Source organism: Schistocerca nitens, chromosome 3 (assembly GCF_023898315.1).
Source record: "Schistocerca nitens isolate TAMUIC-IGC-003100 chromosome 3, iqSchNite1.1, whole genome shotgun sequence".
In the NCBI taxonomy this organism is placed as follows: Eukaryota; Metazoa; Arthropoda; class Insecta; order Orthoptera; family Acrididae; genus Schistocerca; species Schistocerca nitens.
The window spans coordinates 947,292,031-947,307,897 of record NC_064616.1 but is presented as its reverse complement, the minus strand read 5'-3'; the positions used below and the strand labels follow the sequence as shown (position 1 = coordinate 947,307,897).

The following is a 15,867-nucleotide window of genomic DNA, read 5'->3' as shown; positions in this document are numbered from 1 at the left end:
CTGATGATGAGATCATTGTCTCTTGAAACGCGTTGTTTATATGTATAAGAATCGCGGTTGAATGCTAACAGTGATAACCAAGGAAACAAATGGTTTGTGATCCGTAACAAGATGAAATTTGGATCCATAGAGAAAAACACCAAACGTATGAAGAGCATAAATAATGGCCAGAGCTTCTGCTTCAATTTCAATTTGAGAATACTTTTGTTGGGCATCCGTGAGCGCTTGGAGGCATAAGCAATGGGTTGTTCAGAACCGTCAGAAAAACGGTGCGCAAGGACTGCACCGACCCCGTATTGAGAGGCGTCCGTGGCAAGAACAAGACGTTGGTCAGGTCGATAAGTAGCCAGGCACGGGGCCTGTTTCAACATAGTCTTCAATTTCTGGAAAGCAGCATCGCATGACGCGGACCAGTGAAAAGGCACGATTTATGTAACAGGCGATGCAACGGCTGCGCCACCGAAGCAGCAGACGGTAAAAACTTGTGATAGTATGCTATTTTCCCCAAGAAGGCCTGCAGCTCCTTAACAGATGTAGGGCGAGGAAGGGCATCGATCGCAGTGACAGTTTGCTGAAGCGGACGAATACCATCCCGAGAGAGCTGAAACCCCAAGTAGGTGATAGATGCCTGAAAAAATTGTGATTTCTGAAGATTACACTTAAGACCGGCAGTCTGTAAGACATGAAAAAGTGTGCGGAGATTTTGAAGATGTTCTTCAGTGGTGGAGCCAGTGACAACACTGTCATCCATGTAATTGATACACCGAGAGTCAGGGAGTAGTAATTGTTCCAAGAATCGCAGAAAGAGAGCAGGGGCGCTGGCAACCCCGAATGGCAATCGTTGGTATTGATAGAGGCCGAAAGGCGTGTTAAGGACCAGAAACTGCTGGGAAGCAGCGTCGAGAGGAAGTTGATGATAAGCTTCTGACAGGTCAATTTTAGAAAAATACTGGCCACCCGCAAATTCAGTGAACACTTCTTCAGGTCGGAGCATAGGTTAAGTGTCGATGAGGCATTGTGCGTTTACAGTGGCTTTTAAATCGCCACAGGGACGAATATCACCATTGGGCCTAGCAACAACGTCAGGAGAGGACCACTCACTGGAAGTGACAGGAAGCAAGACCCCTGAAGTAGTGAGACGATCCAGCTCCCGTTTTACCCGATCACGAAGGGCCACAGGAATGGGCCGAGCCCGAAAAAAACTTAGGCCGAGCAGTGGGTTTGAGCGTGATATGAGCTTCAAAGTCGTTTGCACGGCCTAACCCAGGAGAAAAAAGGGACGAAAATTTCGTCGACAAGGAACCCAATTGAGCATAAGGAATAGCATCAGAGACGATATTGACAGAGTCAGCTACGGAGAACCCAAAAACGCGAAAGGCATCTAAACCAAAAAGATTTTCTGCGTTACTCTGGTCGACCACAAATATGGGAACAGTGCGAACGACGGATTTGTAAGATACCTCAGCATTAAATTGTTCCAAGAGAGAAATCTTCTGTTTATTGTACTTCCGTAATTGCCGAGTAACAGGTGATACGAGTGGAGAACCCAACTGAAGATACGTCTGAGAATTAATGATAGTGGCAGCAGAACCAGTATCCACCTGCATGCGAACATTCCGACCAAGGATTTGGACTGTGAAGAATAACTTCCCTGAAAGGGAAGAAGTACAATTGACAGACAACGCAGAAGCAGAGTCACGGTCATGAACATCATGTATGCGGTCGGATTTGCAAACGGAAGACACATGACCTTTCTTTTTGCAATTGTGACACACCGCCCAACGTTGGGGACAATCCTCGCGTGAATGTTTCGTAAAACACCGCGGACATGAAGGAAGTTGCCGCGGGTTTCGCTGCAGTTTCTGAGAGGGTTGTTTACGGTTAGGTCGAGGCTGCGCTTGGGAGCGTACGGCGGCCACGTCGGCCGGCGCGGACACGCCGCACGCGTCGTGAACAGCGCACACAGGTTGTATGTCCCCGACGTCACCCCACGCCTCTATTTGCGCTCCAGCGGCGCTAGAAATTTCAAAAGACTGCGCGATGGAGAGGACTTCATCTAGAGTCGGATTTGCCAACTGAAGGGCACGTTGCCTCTCTTCTTTGTCGGGCGCCAACCGGATAATAGCATCCCGTACCATGGAATCTGCGTAGGATTCTTTGTGAACATCAGTAACAAATTGACGCTTTCGACTGAGGCCGTGAAGCTCAGCCGCCCAAGCGCGATAGGATTGATTCGGTTGTTTTTGACAACGATAAAAGGCAACAAGAGAGGCTACCACATGCGTTCGCTTATGAAAATATACTGACAGAAGTGAGCACATTTCAGCAAAGGACAAAGACGCAGGATTTCAAAGGAGCCAGTTGCGACAACAATCGATACATTGGACGTGAAATCCATGAAAGGAACAGAGACTTACATGTTTGTTCATCCGCGACATGAAATGCCAAGAAGTGCTGTCGAAGACGTTTTTCGTAATCAGACCAGTCTTCCGCTGTCTCGTCGTAAGGATGAAAAGGAGGTACAGACAACGACGAGAAACGGCCCGCATTGGATGCCGCGACGAAATCGCGAATTGCCGATGTGATGCCGGCACGGTAGCTCAGCGTGTTCGGTCAGAGAGCCGGTTGGCCTCTGTAATAAAAAACTGAGCGGAAGGATCAACCACCGAACTTTAACAGGATGTCTTGCGACGTCTGCAACGACTAAACACAACGATTAATAACGAACAAAATGAAAAAAAACAAAATGTGAGGAGCGTTTGCTGTTCAATGAGACCTTGCAATAGTTGCTCTAAAGTAGCCATGGAAACCTGTGGGTCAACGATGAAAAGGAAAAATCCCATCCCCGTCACCAATTTTTATAACGTCAAGTTGAACACATATTTCAAAACGACACAACACATGTAAGTCACCGAGCAAGTTGACAAAGCAAGAAATGTGAACACGTTAACATTCAAATGAGCACTGAGTCCAAGTCTAGCGGCCGCTGGCTGGCTGGCCACTTAGGTGGCGCGGCTGCTGCGTGACTGGCAGACAGCGCCACATGTAGAGGACGCGCGTAATTGCGCGGCGGCACTTTGAATGATCGGCGAGTCACAACAATGAGTTAAATCAGAAATTTATACAAAATGTTAAAATTTTGTCGAAGTAATAAATCTGAAGACATGTATGTAAAGTTATTTCTTTTTTCTATTTCACAGACTTATTAAGTACATTACTACAATTAATAATTTGAAGCAAACGTGACCCAGCAGGACTGCAGAGATGAGATTAGTCTAATTATAGTTGACAGACATATATTTAAGTAATAATTATTCCCTTGCTCTATAAGGGAATAGAATGGGAAGGAGTAAGTGGTGCATTAAGAACCATCATTTGTCAGCTACTAAACAGTGTTCTCCAGACTGTATATGTAGATGTAGATATTGTGTTTCTAGCTTAATTTTTCGGTTAGGACTCAACCTCAATTTGGGTTACAATCAGTTATTTTGTCATATTATGAGTAATCTGTGGTTTTATGTTACAGCAACAAACAAAATTTCTTGATAATGATTGTTTGATATGTTTGTTCACCAAAATGTACAGTTCACAGTATTCAAGTATCTTCACTGGAAGCAGTGTAGTCACATATCTTTCTGTTAACGTTTTATGTTAACATATCTTTAATTTTTTTAATCAAGTCTCGTTTTTTCCTCTTAAGAGATGATGCACACAGTGTAACTCTTTCTCCCCCGTGCTGTGGACCAATTGGGCGTCATAGTACTGAAAGTGTGTGTGTGTGTGTGTGTGTGTGTGTGTGTGAGAGAGAGAATTTTCCACTGCTGTGACTTACTTTGTCATTTTTCACTTTTTAACACTGTTTTATTGTATCACTTGAATATTTATTTCCACAGGCTCATTCAAAGAAGCTCAGGACTGATGCACATGTTAAAGGAGAAAAAATTTATACAAATGAAAGGGTGTTCAAAAAACACGCAGAAGAAATATCTGTAAAGAAAAATAGGTCCGCTGAGTGCAGTTCATCAATCCAGTATATTAGAAATGAGATTGCCATTAAGAGAGTGTATAATGAACCTAGCAGCGAGAGCAAAAGCGCAGAGAGTACTGAGACAGAAGAATGTGATCTGCAGCCTGGTCCATCAGTTGGTCGTAGACTGAAGTCAGCGGTAAATATGATGAAATACACCTAATTGTGGAACTTCATTATATTCTGTTTGTCTATGCTGCACTTTTATTTTGAATTCACTTTTTTAATGTTTAAAATTATGATATGAAAGTTCACTATACAGAACTAATTAAAAATCTATATGTTCTATAACAAACATACAGGGTGGAATCCAAAATTTTCGGGACTGGCGCTGCCATCTGGAAAGTAGGAGTAGTATATATTTGCACTGCTAGGTGGCGAGAGCTGCATATCGGATGAGTCAGTGTGCGGAGTGGCATTCAGATGGGAGGATGTGTCGTGTGTCCACAGTGATTTCCGTAATACTCTGTGTTTGATGTGTGGCAATTTTAGGATGGATCCGCGAACAGAACAACGCGTGAGTATCAATTTCTGTGTGAATCTCGGGAAAAGTACTACGGAGACCCTTGCAATTATTCAACAAGAGTTTGGGGGACAGAGCATGAGCCGTATGCTTGTGTCTGAGGTGCATGCTTGGTCCAGGGCCGGCCGTACAGATGTTTAACATGATGCTCACACTGGAAGGCCCGTTAGCCACACAACGCCAGACATTGTTGCCAAACTTCAACAATTGGTTCGTGTGAATCGATGTTGAACCGTTCAAGACCTTGCAGATGAAGTAGGTACTGGTTATGGGACATGTCAACGAATGTTGACTGATGAATTGAGCGTGCATCGTGTCGCTGCAAAATTTGTTCCAAGGATCTAGACTGCCGATCAGAAGGCACAGCATGTTGAAGTGTGCACAGACCTTCGTCAGACCGCATCTGATGATCCGACCTTCTTGTCATGGGTTATCACTGGCGACGAGAGCTGGATTTACGCTTATGACCCGGAGACAAAGCAACAATAGTCCCAGTGGAAGAGCTCGGGCTCTCCCAGACCCAAAAAAGTGAGACAGGTGAAGAGCAAAGTGAAAAGCATGACCATCATTTTATTTGATACCAAGGGAATTGTGCACAAAGAATTCGTCCCACCCAACCGAACAATGAATTCCGCGTACTACTGTGACATTTTGTGACGGCTCCGTGAAAACGTGGTGACGACGGCCCGTACTTTGGCTTCAAGGGAACTGGCTGCTGCACCATGACAACGTGCCCTGTCACACATTCTTGCTCACCAGGAAATTTTTGGCAAAAAACAACATGGCGGTTGTACCCCACCCACCGTACTTGCCAGATTTGGCACCTTGCGACTTTGTGATATTCCCAAAACTGAAACTAAGTTGAAAGGCCGTCGGTTTGACGCTCTAGAGAGGATTGAAGAAGCATCGCTGGTGGTGATAAACACCCTCAAAGAACAGGACTTCCAGAAAATGTTTGAGCAGTGGCAGAAGTGCTGGGACCGGTGTGTACGTGCGGATGGGAACTACTTTGAGTGTGATGGTGACCATTTGTCCAAAGGTAAAGTTTTCAACAGATGGCAGCACCAGTCCCGAAAATTTTGGATAGCACCTCTTACAGATTAACATGGATTTAGACTTAGTAAGCAATTGAAATTGATGAAATTCAAATTGTTCATGTAAACTGGACTTTTAAAGAGGAGGATACACGAAATGAGTACACTCCAGTAAAGACAGAAAAATACTTGTACTTCACAGCATAACAGATGTAGACATGAACATGTGGAGCCAGATTTGGGAACTAGAGTCAATGTTTCGTCTAGATGACACACTAAGCGCAATGTGATACGAGGGATTAAGTAATAAAATTATCAGTGAGCTTGACTGAAATAAGATGCAATTAGATAGGATGAGAAAGTAACTTACAAGGGAAGTAACAGCAACAGATGATATTTAAAACATGAAGTTAGAAGAGTTAGGTGGGGTGGGGGAAAGTTCAAGGACAAGGGAAAGATACACTGAAAATCAGGTCAAAGATGAGACAAAGAAACGCAGTTGTAGAAAAGAAAGTTGATGTTTTAGCGGAGAAGAACTCAAAGGAAAAAGAAGACAGCAAGAAAAGTTGCAAAATATAAAAGGGCAAATAACCAAAGGTGTTCACACTTAATATGGTTTAGAAAGTTCTGGTAGAATGTAAATAATTTAAGAGTAAAAGTAACAACTCATCGAATAGTGGAAGCATTGAGTCAGTGACAGCACACACACACACACACACACACACACACACACACACAAAAACAGACAAACAAACTTTGATAGCTTTTGGATTAACCATTTTTTGAGATAGAATACACATATACATGCATAACCCACCCCCCACCCCTCCACACGAAAACACACACACACACACACACACACACACACACACACACACACACACACACACACACACACTTAAAACTACATTGTGCTGGTTAAATACACCATTCTGGGACTACAGTTCAGCAGGTAACTGACATGAAGGGTTGTTCCAGGTGGAGTGGATGAGGGAGAAAAGAGGCTGATAGTGAGAGGAAGGGTTGGGGAGGGAGTCTGACGATGTGGAGGGAGACAGCATGTGTGCAACATAAAGAGTATGGAAGTGAGAGGCAGCAGATTGATTAGATAGAAATGCAACACAAGGTCACCAGAGCTACTGAGTTCATGCAGTGCATGATGACTGACTGATTGATTGATTGATGATAAAAGTGGGTTGGGAGGGGGTCACAGATTAGAGGAGGGAGACTGTGGGGAAGAGGGAGTAGGTGCAAAGGGTTAGTGGAGATAGAGGCCAGGATGATTACAGAAATGAAAACTGTGTTGGAATAATAATTCCCTTCTATGTAGTTCAGAAAAGCTGGGGCTGGGGGGAAGGACCTAGATGGTGTAGGTTTTGAAGTAGCCATTCAGGTCAAGCATGCTGTGCTTAGCAGCATGTTCTGCTATCGGGTGGTCAACTTTCCCTTCTATGTTGTTCAGAAAAGCTGGAGCTGGGGAGAAGGATCTAGATGGTGTAGGTTTTGAAGTAGCCATTCAGGTCAAGCGTGCTGTGCTTAGCAGCATGTTCTGCTACCGGGTGGTCAACTTTGCTTTTGGATACAGTTTGGCAGTGGCCATTAATTCATATGGACAGGTGGTTGGTGGTTATGCTCAAATAAAATGCTGTACAGAAATCACAGCTGGTGTATGATATGACTGATTTCACACCTGCTCCTACAGAAACAAACATCCATGGCATAGGCATCCCTGGACCAGCCCTACTCCCTACACAACATGCTGTTACTATGCAGGCCTAATCATCTACACCATATCTCCCAAATCAAAACCCATGCTCTCCAAGATCTGGAAGAGCACTCCAGACACCACCTCCAAAAATTATCAAATTTATTGATATCCTAATCTCTACAGGGAGCACCATTACTCGTCAACGCCTATTCTACTCCCAGTGAACCCCCTGTCAATCCATCATAGCATCCAGACCCTGCCTTTCTAACCTTTTCCATCTGTAACATCCTTCAAACCTCCCCCCAGACATAGCCAATCATACACCAACTAAACAAACCAAAAATACTGTTGAAACTTCCTGGCAGATTAAAACTGTGTGCCGGACCGAGACTCGAACTCGGGACCTTTGCCTTTCGCGGGCAAGTGCTCTACCATCTGAGCTACCCAAGCACGACTCATGTCCCATCCTCACAGCTTCACTTCTGCCAATATCTCATCTTCTACCTTCAGAACTTTACAGAAGCTCTCCTGCGAACCCTGCAGAACTAGCACTCCTGAAAGAAAGGATATTGCGGAGACATGGCTTAGCCACAGCCTGGGGGATGTTTCCAGAATGAGATTTTCACTCTGCAGTGAAGAGTGATGAATCCTGACAGAAGGCATCTACCAACTATCTGACTCCTGCTCCTACAAGACCTGCTGTAGGGATTCCAACCCTGAAGTCCAGCATAACCTCCAATACCGACTCAAATCCTTAAACTGTCATCACATGTGATGAGAAAGTGTTCATGAGCAAGGAGCTGGTCAAGCATTCCATAGTGTGAAAAACTGAATAAGAAGACAGATTTTTCATGGAGAGGAATGCGGCCAATGAAATGGAAGAGTGCATTCTACACCACAAGCAGAACGTGGGAGATACCATATTGTATTTTTTCATTATTAGTTGAATTCCATATATGGTGGGTTATATATTATAACTTAGTTGTAAGAATATGTGCTGTTTCAAAGCACCAGTACATTGAAGATCTCTTTAAAACAAGTCATTACTGGCACAGTTTTTTGGAAGAAAATGACAGAAAATATCATACTGGTGATGAAATAATTTTCACATTTGGTTGTTTTTGTATAATAACTTGCATTTTGTGAAAGTATGGCATTAACACCTGGGTGCTTACTCATCACTGTTGATGCCACCTCCCTCTAAATCACCCCATGCCTGTGGATTTGTTACTATCAAACACTTCCTATCCCAATGTCTTTCAGACTCCAAACTTACCACCTTAACTCCCTGTACATCTAACCAATTACATCCTCACACACACTTACTTCTCCTTTGAGGGAAAGAGAGACAAACAAATCTGTAGCACAGCCATGAACACCCGTATAGCACTCCTGGTCCCTTGGTGGACTGAGATGTGTTGCAACACAATTCGTGAATGGAGATGTGCTCTCTGCGTTTTTAACTGTCATCCTATGATGGCAAACTGCATTCATTATAAACAGGTGCATGCCCAGTGTCCTTGCTTTCTTCGGGATAGCAAAAAGCTAGCTGGATTTCATTGGCTAGTTCTTTTAACATTCCTCTCCCTCTTCCATCATGTGGGCCAGCCTACAACAGCTCTCTGGGACCAAGATCTATTTCCCAGTTTCCGGCCTGACAGTAGCAGATGATGTCATTGTGGACCCTATTGCTATCTCCAACACCTTGGGCCACCATTTTGTGGAAATTTCAAGCTCCTTCCACTATCACTCTGCCTTTCTCCTTTGGAAACAAGCAGGAGAGTCTCCGGCAATACCCTACTCTTCTCAGAATTGTGAATGTTACAATGTCACCTCACTTCGTGCCAATCCTCTGCCCCGGGGCCAGAAGATGTTAACATTCAGATGTTGCAGCACCTTTCTCTTACGGGCAAGCACTTTCTGCTTAATGTGTACAACCGCATCTGGGCAGAGGGTACATTTCACAGAAGCTGGTGTGAAGCCACTGTCATACCCATACCTAAGCCAGGTAAGGACCAATACCTTCCTTCTAGCCACTGCCCCATCTCTCTCACCAGCTGTGTTTGCGAGGTGATTCATGCCCAGCCAGTTGATTAACCACTGCACAGTGTGGATTTCTGACGCACTGTTCTGCAATTAACCATCTCGTCACTTTGTCCACCCATGTCAAATAATTTTCTGCAGGAATCCCATATTGTAGCCATGTTTTTTGATTTGGAGAAAGCCTATGACACCTGCTGGAAGACTGGTATCCTCCGTACTCTCTGCACGTGGAGCTTCCATGGCAACATGCACTGTTTTCTTCAGGAATTTTTTGAAAGACAGTTTTCAAGGTACATATGGGTTCTGCCTTGTCAGACACCTTTATCTGTGAAAATGGTGTGCCTCAGAGTTCCCTCCTGAGCTACTGCCATTAACCCAGTCTCCCGTTGGACATCTCTGGCTCCCTTCTTGTTGACAATTTCTGCATCTATTGCAGCTCTCCACAGACCTGTCTCATTGAGTGGCATCCTCAGCAATGTCTCCATCATCTTTACTCATGGAGCATCGGCAGCGGCTTTCATTTTTCCACTGAGAAAACCGTTTGTATGAATTTCTGGTAGCACAAGTGGTTTCTCCCAACATCTTTACATCTTGGGCCTTTTGCTCTTCTGTTTATTCAAACTACGAAATTCCTGGGGCTCATGATCTATAGGAAACTTGCGTGGTCCTCCCATGTCTCTTACCTGGCAGCCCACTGCACGCAGTCACTCAGTGTCCTAGATGTTCTCAATGGTACTTACTGGAGTGCAGATCGAACCACCCTCCTCCGTTTGTACCGGTCCCTTGTCCATTCAAAATTAGACTATGGGTGTTACGTTTATGCATCTGCACATCCATCCCTCTTGCACCGTCTCAATACTATCCACCATCATGGCATCCATTTGGCCAGTGGCACCTTTTACATTAATGCAGTTGAGAGTCTGTATGCAGAAGCTGCCGAACCACTGCTGTCCTACTGCCATGACTTTTTCCTCAGCAGATATGCATGCCATTTGTGTGCCATGTGTGGCCACCTCCTTTGATTGCCAGTATGAGGCGCATCCCTCTTCCCTCTTACCTCCTGAAGTTCGCTTTCGACTCATGCTCCGAAAGATTAACTTAATGCTCCTTGCATCTTTCCCAGTGGCTGTGAATCCTTCACCACCTTGGCTTCGTGTGGCAGCCCATGTTCAACTTGACCTTCATTCGCTTACTGAGGACAATACACCAGCCTTGCTCTATCCCCTTCGCATGGAACTTTGTGATAGTACTTTTGTGTACACTGATGGCTCTTGGACTGACCTTGATGTTGGGTGTGCCTTCATCGCTGGTGCCAACATTTTTCAGCATCGGCTTCTGGCACACTGCTCATTATTTACAGCATAGCTCTTCGCCCTATATCAGACCACGGAGTACATTCATTGACACAGGCTTTCCAATTTTGTCATCTGCTTAGACTCTCTCAGCACCCTTCAAAGCCTCTGTGCTGTACACCGTCCATCCCTTAGTGCAACAAGTCCAGGAAAACTGTCACTTGCTCACTCTTTATGGAGCCATTGTGATGTTTATGTGCGTTCCTGATCATGTCAGTCTGACAGGGAATGAGGTTACTGGTGCTGCTGCCAAGGCTGCAGTCCTCGTACCTCAGCCCACTAGTTCGTATATTCCCTCTGATAGTCTCTGTGTAGCCATCTGTCTGGAAAGGGTCTCACTTTGCCATCGCCGCTAGTCCTCCCTTCATGAGAATAAGCTCAGGGTTATTAAGCATCTCCCAGTCGCTTGGACAACCTTGTCTCGCCCCCCCTCCTCCCACCACGAGGTGGTCATTTTAACTAGGTTGTGTATTGGGCACTGCGTTTTTGCCATTACCATTTGTTAAGTGGTGCTCCCCCACCACTTTGTGCCCAACTTTTAACTGTCTGCCATTTCCTGATGGAATGCTCGTTTTTTAACTGTTGACATTCCTGTTTGGCTTTGCTGTCTGAGTTATCGGCCATTTTAGTGAACGATGCATAGGCTGTCAACCACGTTTTACATTTTATCTGTTGTAGCAGTATGGCAAAGACAATTTAATTTTTAGTTCTGGACCTCCGTTTATCTGTGGTGTATTTTATGGTTCTTCCTCCATATCCCTATTTTTAGCTGTCTTATCTTTCATTGATTGGGATTGACTTATAGTCAATTTTAACTCCTCTCTTTGTCATTGTGTTTCACAGTTCTGCCGTGGGTGCGTATGACACTAGTTGTTTTTGTGCCCTAAAACAAAACAAAATGCATGGCGCTCTCTTATGCCTATCTGATTATGAGCCATCCAGAGGAAACCTCACTAGTCTCTCAAAACCCCAAATCCATTGTCTGGTTCAGGTTCATTGATGATAGCTTCACAGTCTGGACTGAGGGACCAAGACATCCTATCCTCATTCCTCCACAGCCTTAACACCTTCTGTCCCATGTGGAGGTGTGGCAGCAGCATGTGCTCATGTGCTGATATATGGGTGCTCTAGCCTGAAAAAGGATTCATCCGAAAGCTAGCAAATGTTATATTCTATTTTGTGAGCTTGTTAACTTCTGAATGCCTCCACTATTCAGTAACGTGTTATCTTCAGTCTTAAATTATGAACACTGTGTACAGAATTGTATGATGAAATGCATCCATTCACTGTCTGTGGCAGCTGTTTACTATACACGCATGTAGACATTCTTTTGATTTCTTTAACAACTCATTTTTACGTGTTTGTTTGATAGCCTTGTCAGTACTCTTTCAGAAATTTTTAATAAGGAGTTGTTTCACAAACAACATAGATTTAGTCCTGTATGAACAAATTAAAAACCACCAATTGATACTGCCCAAATGTGGTGTGCGTACTGTAAGACCTTCGGTACACACACCATCAGATTATTTGACTTGTCGCTCTAACGAAGTAGGCAAGTGTCAGCAATATGTCTCGTGGTCTTATCGTGGTGTGTTTATCTTCTGCCGTTAGGTCAGACAATAGAAATGCCACTTGCATGCTTAGAGTAGCAGATTGACGGTGACCACCTTCAAACAGAACTTGATTAATTTTCACACGCATTTATTAAAATAGTAACCAGCATGAACCTTATGTAACTTGATTCTGGATGCTATTTACAATTGACAATTTGAAGTTCCTTTGGTCTTGCTTCATTAATCTTATTCTCACATATCTCTGATACTTGACAAAAGTGTCTATACATTTATCTTCATGGCTATGTACAGGAATAGGCGCATACTGAAACTTGACTATAGACTGGTACAGACTAATGCAGACAAATGCAGACTGGTACAGACTAATGCAGACAAATGCAGACTTGTACAGACTGGTGCAGACTAATGCAGACTGACTAATCAGAGGTCTGTCCACTCGCGCATTCAGGTATTACTGCGTAGTGCGGAGACGGACGAGTGCTTCCCTTCTGGGGGAAGAAAAAAAGCTTTTGAAGTTTGCTTGAAAAGCCTTTTTTTTCTGCTTCCGTGCTTTCCGGCGTGCGTATGTCTGTGAGTGCACACATGTTGCTCCCCGTGGCATTCGCCCGCGGTCGGCTAGGAAAACCCACTCAAAACCTACAGAACAGGGAACCGGAGAAGCAAAAATTTTGTTACATAATTGCATTTCAACATCGGTACATTGGTCATAGCTTAAATCTTAATTTTTCTTTGACGTCCATCTTCTCTGGGGATGTCGGCTGTGGACGGCTGGTGTATTCGGCTTCCACTGAAGGTGCTGTGTCGGCGTCGGCGGCGGTGTCTGCATTGGCTGCGGCGGCGACGGCGGCAGCGGCGGCGGTGACGGCGGCTGCCGGTGACGGCGTCTGGAATTCTGCAAGCTGCTCGGGGTTGACCTCTGCTTCTGAGTCTGCAAAATGAAACAGCCTAGGAGTTCTGCCTATATGCGACTGCTGTCTTTGCTGCTGTAATTGATTAGTATGGCGAATAACTATGCCGCTTTGCGTTCTTATTCTATACATGACATTTCCAATGCATTCTACAATCATTCCTTGTGACCAAGTAAGTTTTCCTCAACTGTAGACAGTTATGAGGACTGTCGTTTACGTGGAATCGTCGTCCTTTCGACGTTCGTTGATCATTTCCTGGATGCATTGTGGGTTTTAGGAGAGACATCAAAGTCCTGTGTTGTCACCCATGCAGTTTTTCTGCTGGTGACTGCGCCTTGTGCGGAGTAGCTCTGTATTGTGACAGAAACATTAATAAGGAATTCTCTTTGTTGGACTGTTGCACCAACTTTGTCATGTGTGCCTTGAATGTTCGTACGAATCGTTCGCTGAAGAAGTTGTACACATTTGTAGTACAAAAGGGAATTTGGAAAATGCATCAATGACAATTAACCAAGAAGTTCCAAGAAAAGGACCTGCATAATCAATATGCAATCTTGACCAAGGTTCTGTTGCCTGTGGCCACTGAAAATATTGTCTTGGTGGAGCTGATTGATGCGTCTAACATAATTTACAGTTAGAAAGAATTGTTTCAATATCTTTATCAATGCTCTTCCAGTAGCAATGTTCTCTGGCCATGCGTTTCGTGCGTACTATGCCCCAGTGACATTGGTGTAACATTGTTAGCACTTTAGTCCTGAGAGATTTGGGTATAACTACTCTCGTTTTTCCCGTTTCACTGTGAACTAATATGACGCCTTTGTGCACTGTGAGAGCATGTCTCATGTTCCAATAAGATTTCACTTCTGGCTGAGCTAACATGTTCTTATCGGTTGGCCATTCCGTAAGAATATACTGCTTTAACACTGGATCTTTGGTCACTAACTTAGCTATTAAGGTGGCACTGACGGGGAAATTTTCCACTACGTCCTCACTGATTACGTCTATCTGAAAACATACGTCCTCTGATTGGTCAAAATGTTCATCTTGACCTGCAGGTAGACGTGAAAGTACATCGGCATTGGCATGTTGTGCCGTCGATCTATAGAAGATGTCGTAGTTGTAATTAGACAGTAGCAATGCCCAACGTCGTAAACACTGTACTGTCTTAGTGGATACACTATTATGTGGTCCGAATATTGTCACCAATGGCTTATGGTCTGTGAGCAGAATAAATTTTCTTCCGTATATGTAGTCATGAAACTTCTTCACGGCAAAGATAATTGATAGTGCTTCTTTTTGTACTTGGCTATAGTTTCGTTGACTTGAGTTTAAAGTTTTCGATGCGTATGCAATCGGTCGTTCAATTCCTTGATTTTTATGGGACATGACTGCACCGGTCCCGTAATCTGACGAGTCCACTGCAATAGTGATCAACTTTTGGGGGTCATATGTCGTAAGACATTTTGCGTCTACTAAACTTTGTTTCAGTTTGTCGAATGCGTGCTGGCATTCTTGGGATCAATTCCACACGACTCCTTTGCAAAGCAATCTGTGCAATGGTTCAGAAATTTCAGCTGCTTTCGGTATGAATTTCCGGTAATAATTAATTTGGCCTAATAAAGCTTTTAGCTACTTTAAGTCTTTTGCAGCTGGCAATTTCTGTATTGCTTCTATATGCTGTGGTGTCGGACTGATTCCGTTATTTGACAATATATGTCCTAAATACTGAATTTTCTTGACAAAAAATATATATTTGTCCTTGTTGCACCTGAGATTGGCCTTTCTGAGAACCTTGAACAGTTCTTCCAGGTTATCTAGTAAATCTTGTGGAGATTTTCCCCGAGACGATTATGTCATCGAGATAGTTAACTGCGTTAGGACAGTTTCTAATTAATTGCTCCAAGTAACGTTGAAAGAGGCGTGGTGCGCTAGCGATACCAAATGGTAAGCGCTAGTAACTGTACAATCCAAATGGAGTATTTATGACCATAAACTTTTGTGTATCTTTGTCTAAAGGGATCTGCAGATATGCTTCCTTTAAATCCAGTTTAGCGAAATACACACCCTCTGCTAGTTGATACATCAGTTCTTCCGTCTTCCGGTTTCGGAATCGGGTATATATCTATAATGCACTGTGAATTGACAGTAGTCTTGAAATCTCCACAGATACGTAATGATCCATTTGGCTTTTCTATTACAACGATTGGTGTTGCCCAGGCGCTACATGTGACTGGTTCGATAATACCATTGCCTTCCAAACGGTCAAGTTCTTGTTTTACGCGTTCTTTCATTGCGCAAGGGACAGTTCTAGCTTTGCAAAACTTCGGCACTGCATTCGGTGTCAGCGTAATGTGTGCCTGGTAATCAGTTACACTGCCTGTCCCGGAGGAAAAAATATCTTCGTACTTCTGCAACACTGTTTGTAATTTTCCTTTCGGAACTTCATGTGTGACCTGTTTCGCTTCATGGATTGTGAAGCCTAATTCGTTAGAGAGATCCAGACCCAGCAAGTTTGATGCCTTATGGGTGTTAACTACTGCTAAAGTAGCTGTCTTGGTAAACTGTTTGTAAGTTACTTCCGTCGTCAGTGCACCTTTGACTGGAATTTGTTCATTACTGTAGCTGTACAGTGAGCTGTCAAAATGCTGCAATTTAGGAGAACCTAGTCGTTTATGCGTGTGCAGATTCACGATAGAGA

The 15,867-nt window shown here is 44.0% G+C and overlaps 1 protein-coding gene across 1 annotated transcript in view; it reads left to right on the top strand.

Annotated features, from left to right (window-relative positions):
- The window catches only part of LOC126249022 (uncharacterized), a 907,745-nt gene that overhangs the window by 149,607 nt on the left and 742,271 nt on the right, over nt 1-15,867 (top strand). Inside the window, exon 3 of the mRNA XM_049950624.1 lies at nt 3,894-4,166. Within this exon, the coding sequence (XP_049806581.1) occupies nt 3,894-4,166 (273 nt within the window). The remainder of the gene's footprint in view (nt 1-3,893; nt 4,167-15,867) is intronic.